A 6,305-nucleotide genomic window follows, 5' to 3' on the forward strand; every position below is an offset into this window, starting at 1 on the left:
AACCAGACACAGGTTGACCTTGACACTCACCTTGCTCTGACATGCCCACCAGCTTGGAGAGCTTGGCCCGGATGACAGGTGTAGTGACTAATGACAGGAAGAGGAGCCCGTACCCTTAGGAGGAAAAACAATCATCAAGAAAATGGGGTTGGGGAGAGGGGTCTACAAGTGAGATGCAGGTTAGACACAGGGAAGAACTTCCCTGATGGTGGAGACAATGACCAAGGGGGAATGGAGACCACCCTCCTCAAGGCTTGGCCTACCTGCTACCTCCTTCACGAGTGAATGCCAATTCCCCACCATATACATTCTTGTCAGAACACCTCTTGTGGTCACAGCAGACACCACCCACCCCCCTAGCACTTAGTAGGCAGATGGCAGAGCACAGAAAACAAACCTGGGTTTTGGAGTCAGCCTGAAGTTCAAAATCTGATGCCACTGCTTACGAGCTGTGTGGCCTTGGGCCTGACTCCTAACCGTAAGAGAGTAAGGCCTTCATCGCAAGATGGTTCTGGGGTATAACAGGCTGAACAATGGCCCCCAAGATATTCCAAAGTCCTAATCCCTGGAATCCTCTTTATTAGAAAATAAGGGTCTCTGCAGATGTGATTAAGTTTAGGATCTTGAGATGGGGACATTATCTTGGATTATCTGGTTAGGCCCTAAATGCAATCATAGGAATCCTTACAAGAGGAAAGCAGAAAAAGATTTGACACGGAACGGAGGAGGCAGCCAGAAGAGGATGTCACCATGGAGGCCCAGATCGGGGAGATGCAACCTGAAGCCAAGGAATGCTGCCAACCCCTGGGTGCTGGAAGAGGCGATGGGCGGATTCCGTCCTGGAACCCCCCCGGGGAGTGGGGCCCTGCTAACACCTGGACTTCAGCTCAGTGATACTGATTCTTGACTTCGGCTGCCAGAACTGAGAGGGTAAATTTGCTCTGCCAGGCCACCAAGTCTGCAATGATTTGTTACAAGCAGCCCTAGGAAATGAATATGTGAGGTGACATCCATGAATACGGCACACAGGCACACAGTAAATGCAAGTTCCTTTCCCTCTGCGTTTAGTTACAGGCTTATGCTGTTCCCTGCTTAACCATTTCTCTCCTTTGTGTGACTGCTGCCTCCTCAGCAAAACTGCAAGCTCCTAGGGGACAGTGGATCCTTGAAACTGGGTATCTGATGAGGTACCCAGGGCCCCTTTGGTGTCAGGAACCCAAATCCCATTCTGCTGAGGACCCTCCTTGAGCAACAACAGTATCTTTATCATCTCTGCACCCCTGAGGCCACTGAGCCTGGCACCAGGTCCATGGGAGATGCTGCGGGTGGGAGAGAAAAGTAACTGGCCTCCCTCAGCCTACTCTCCAGGCAAACGGTCAAGCTAAGAAGTGTATGATTAGTGAACAACTGATTTTGTTAACAACATACTCTAGAGCTCTAACAAAATTAATCTGTTCCTGTAAAGAAGCTCACTTCCTATTCCCAGCCACCCCTCCCACCAAAAAAGGAAGAACTAAACACAAGCAGGAATTTGATGTCTGTGGTCTGTTTTTTTTTTCAAACCGAAAGCAGCTGACCAAGCATATTTGACGTAGGTCCCGTGATTCTTATCAGAGAAATGAGCATTAAGGCATAAATGGTATGGACTTTGCTTAAGAACACCAGGAATATAGGCTGTGGGAGGCCAAGGGGTGACACAATTAGCGTACAAGCCATGGGTCTGTCTTTTGCTCTCTTACTAACAATATTTATGGCTGATAAGGCAGGTTAATTCTGTTGGCTATTGAAGGTCTCTATTTTCCATGTAACAGAGATGGCATCTCTATGAGGTTTCTTGGTTAGTTGTCCTCCAGTGCATGCTGAGCATAACAATGTTTCCAGAGGCAGGTATGAACCATATCTGGGGGCAGTAAGTGGCTGGCCTCCAGTTTTCACCCAGTGCCTCTGAGACAAACTGTCCCGGAGCCCACACACATTACCTGTGAACATGAGGGGTGTGACAGTAGCAAACGCAAAGACCACCATCCCCAGGATGTTGAAGGCCAAGCCAATCTCGGCCACCCAGGTGTCGGCCAGGCAATACTGCAGAAGCCGCAGGACCAGCAGGCTGGTGAGGTACGGGAGGTGCTGCGCCGCAGAACCATAGCCGATCAGCTTGGAGTCCCAGCAGAGGGGTGTGCTCAGCTCATAGAGGGTCAGGATGTCCTGGGCCCCAAAGTGCACAGTGATCACCATGAAGATGGCCAATGAGTACAGGGCTAAATGCTTTCTGGACTTCTCTGGGGCTGCAGCCATGTAGAGCTGGACAATGGATCGGTGGTGACGGAGTGTGAAGAGCCGGGCAGTTACTGGTTCCTTTACTGTCTCACCAAAGCAGAATGCTGCATACAGGGCCATGACTATCAGCAAGGCTAAGGCCAGCCAGAAGGGGTTGGCATAACCCTGGGCCCGGAGCCACTGGCCGCCAAGGAGGCTTGCCAGCATCCCTGCCACCCCAATGCATGCTTCCAGCAGGGCCATTCGGATGCTGCGGCTTCGGCTAGAGCTGACATCTGCCACAGAAGCAAAGCCAGCAGCCAGGAGGCCACCGAAGTCACCGAGGAGGGCACAGAGGATGCGGCCCAGCACAAAGTAGCCGACGTGTAGCTGCAGCTGCACCACAAAGATGGACACCAGGACCTGGAGCAACAGGCCCAGCGAGGTCAGTACGAGCACTGGGCGGCGGCCCACACAGTCACTCCAGGCGCCCAGCAGGGTGGATGAGAAGAGCCCCACCAGGAAGCCGCCCAGGTTCATGTAGAGGGTCCAGTGGGAGGTAAGGGTCTCCACTTCCTGTAGGGACATGAGTCTTACCAGGGTCCCTGACTTTGGATGACCCACCCTCCAAACCATTCCCGTCCTGATAGATGGAGGGGTGTGGACTTTCTTTGAAGCTCTAACCCCACATAATTTTAGTCCAACTCAAAAACTGGCACTGGAGAGGAGATTATGGGAAATCGACAAGGTCCCAGTCCCTTTTACCCATTTTTGTTAACCCTCAAGGCCTTACTTTATCTAGACGAACTTTACGCATTCCCCAAACTGCAGTCCTGGATCCGGCCCCAACTCTGCTCTGGCTCTGTCCGCCACTCGAAATCGATAAGCCCCTTGCTTGCAGGCCCCTCACCCACGCCTGTTTTCCGCAGGCCCCCGCCCCCTCCACCGCCCCGGGTCTAGCTCAGGGCCCACCCACCGCCAAGCTCCGGCTCCTCCGCCGCCGCTACCTGCATGGTGGGGTCAGCGCTGCGGTTGCCGCAGCCACCCCTGTCACGGGTGCCATTGTAGCCGAGGTCGGCACTGAAACGGTGCCACAGGTACTGCGTGGTGAGCGGGCCCTGCAGAACCAAGGCGAAGTTAGCAAGGAAAATGAGAGGCTCTACCGGGCCGCGGCACAGCACGGCCGCGGGACGGGTGCGGGAATTCTCCGGGGGACTCGCGCGCCCCTCCATGCGCGTGCGCGTCAGGGCGGACGCGAGGCGGTCGGCTGGGCTTTCTGCGCCTGCGCCCAGCCTCCCTTAAAAAAAAAAGTGGTGAGGCGGGGTCAAGACCGCGGTCCCTCTTCGCTCTTCGCCGCGACTGCTGTGTGCTGAAGAGGACGGGAGCGAGGCCGCGCACCCTTGGCTTAAAGGATGACCACACCTGCAAACTGCAAGGTTACCGCCCTGCATCCCTCCTTACTAGGGCCAGAAACACTCATAAAAATAACAGTATCAATAATTAACATTTATTGATCGCTTACTGTGTGCTGGGCACTGTCCTAAACTCTGCGTGCATTTATCTCCCAACAACCCAAGAGGCTAGCCACTACTTAATGATCCCAATCTACAGGTGACGAAACAAGGACACAGGGCGCTCAAGCTGCGCTGTAACAGAGGCAACTCAGCGTGGTTGAGCGCAGCCTCCAGCTCTATTGTCTCGGTTCCATTACCGAGGCTCTGCTGCTATCATGGGCATGCCACCTCCCTTCCATGCCCCAGTTTCTTCAACTTTAAAATGGGAGTGCTAATAGAACCTGCCTCAGAGTTGCTGTCCGAGAACAGTGGCTGTTCCATCGTAACTGCTATTGTTATTATTGATAGGCTGTCACTTGACCCACTCCTGCCTTAAGACCTTTTCCTGGAAGACTAGTTTTGTTTCTGGGGTGGGGTCTGGCATGTGGTGTCCTTGAAGGAGCAGAGGAGGAGGAAACAGTGGAGGGCCTGAGAGGCCCCTTGGGTGTAGCCCGGTGCTCCTGGGTGCTCCTATTGCAGGAATTAGGCCAGAAGGCAGTCCACCTCCCATCTTGGCCTGTTTTATTGCCTGTAAAAGGGAATAACATTTCTTGCCTTTCTCCCTTACCATTTGCTCATTTCAGTGTATTTACTGAGCACCTCCTACGTGTCAGGGGCCATGCGGGGTGACTGGGAACATAGCAGTGAAAGAAACAAAGTCCTTAACGGGCTCTGTTGTTTCTAGAATAGTGGGGGAGAGACATCAAAGAATCCTATTAATCTATGTAAGACTTCAACTGTGGAAAGTACTTCACATGAAAGGGGTTGTGGTGCTTCAAGGGTGTAAAGGCAGGGGCCTGGCATGGTCTGGGAGGAGCGGAGCCAGGAAAGGCCACCTTCTCTGACACTGGGGCAGCTGAATGGATTTCTGGAAGCAGGCCCTGAGCAGTGACCCACAAGCCTGATTCTTGGGGTGGTGTGAACCCCATTTCTGGCCACTGTCACTGTGGGTGGGCTTGCTTCTGGCTTATTGACTACCCCCCACCTCCTCTGAGCCAGAAAGAGTCCTAGGCTCAGAACAGGTGGATGTTGGCTAGATGCTGGTACACTGAATGATGCCTGCATCCGCACATGACCATCACCTCCCTATAGTCTTCCTCGAGATAGGAAATCCCACACTAAACAAACAAGCCCCTGTGTCATCTCCCTCATCTTCCCAACCCCTGCACAAAAGCTTGGCTCAGTTAGGTGAGCTGCAGCTAGGGAGGGATGCCCCACCCGAACTCTTAAAATTATTTCCTAATAAAGACCTAAGACTGAGAGACAGTAGGCCAAGGTACCTGTGCTGAGAATGGAAGTGTGGCTCATCCCAGAGCTGGAGCCTGCAGTGCCCACTAGACTAGAGGCTTCTTCCAACTCCTCTAAAACCTAACACACTCAGAACTATGATGCTCTGCTCAAAACCATCTGGGGGCTTCCATTTCATCCAAAAAGCCAAGTCATCATGACGGCCCTAAGACCACCATGTACCCGCCTCACAGTCCCCTCTGCTCTATCCCTTTTCTCCTGTGCTCTGGTCACCCTGGCCTCCTAGCTGCCCCTTTAATTGTCCAGCAGGCTCCTGCCTCAAGGTCTTTGCACTTGCTATTCCCTCTACATGGAATGCTTTGCTCAAATTCTACTAGATATCCATCTAACTGGCTCTCTACTTCCTTCAGGCCTCTGCTGCAATATCACCTGACCCTTCTATGTATAGTAGAAACTCACCTCCCCATCTCCCAGCACTCCCTAATCTCTTACCTCACTTCATTTTTTTCCATCATATTTTTCACCATCTAAATTACTATAACTTTCTTGTTTCCGTGTTTGTTGTCAATTTCCTTTACTAGAAGTGATAGCAGGGGCTTTGTTTTCTTCACTAGCTATCCCAGCACCTTAAAAAATGCCTATCACATATAGATGCTCAGAAGGTGCTAGTTGAATGAATAAATGAACTTCTCAAAGAGAAAGGACTCCCTGGCTGGAGTCCCAGAACATGTGGAGAGGGTTGCCAGTGTCGAGCTACACTGTGGAGTCCAGAGTCCAAGAATCTACACCAGAAGCCAAGAAATCACATCTTTGCCTACCTACTGTTTTAAAAGATGAAGAAATTGAGGTCCAGAAAGAGAAGTGACTTTCCTGGGAGAAGCTAAAAATTATTGCTCTTTCAGATCTGTAAAGGAAAGATGCAGTGATTACAAAGGAGAAGATCTGTAGATCTAATTCCATCAGAATTAAAAACCTAAATTGAAAAGCAAACAAGTAAAATATTCCTTTAAAATACACAAAGGGTTAATATTATAAGTATATTTGATTACAACCTAAGATCTCTCCCCCAGCCATTAAACAACGAGATAAAAAACAAACACCGAGAGATTATAACAAAGAACCACGTGTGAGATGCACATGTGAGCCCTATTCCAGCTTCCAAATAATGAAGAAATGCTGCATCTTCGCTTCTGTTCTTTGTGGCCAACACATTAGCAGAGATTTAAATTTAAGTGAGATGGCCAAAGC

General features: G+C 51.1%; 1 protein-coding gene across 3 annotated transcripts in view; it reads right to left on the reverse strand.

The window, feature by feature from the left end:
* The window catches only part of SLC46A1 (solute carrier family 46 member 1), an 8,270-nt gene extending 4,661 nt beyond the window's left edge, over window positions 1-3,609 (reverse strand). Inside the window, exons 1-3 of one of the 3 annotated variants that reach the window (XR_001853077.3) lie at window positions 3,264-3,609; window positions 1,980-2,832; window positions 31-114 (exon numbers count right to left, since the gene is read on the reverse strand). Coding sequence is in view for 2 of the 3 variants with exons in the window: in XM_017660057.3 (XP_017515546.1) it covers window positions 31-114; window positions 1,980-2,832; window positions 3,264-3,488 (1,162 nt within the window). In the remaining variant the exon portion in view is untranslated. The remainder of the gene's footprint in view (window positions 1-30; window positions 115-1,979; window positions 2,833-3,263) is intronic. The other 2 variants (XM_017660067.3, XM_017660057.3) reach the window with 2 other exon arrangements.
* Between the last annotated feature and the right edge of the window lie 2,696 nt (window positions 3,610-6,305).

Source organism: Manis javanica, chromosome 4 (genome assembly GCF_040802235.1).
Source record: "Manis javanica isolate MJ-LG chromosome 4, MJ_LKY, whole genome shotgun sequence".
Classification (NCBI taxonomy): Eukaryota; Metazoa; Chordata; class Mammalia; order Pholidota; family Manidae; genus Manis; species Manis javanica.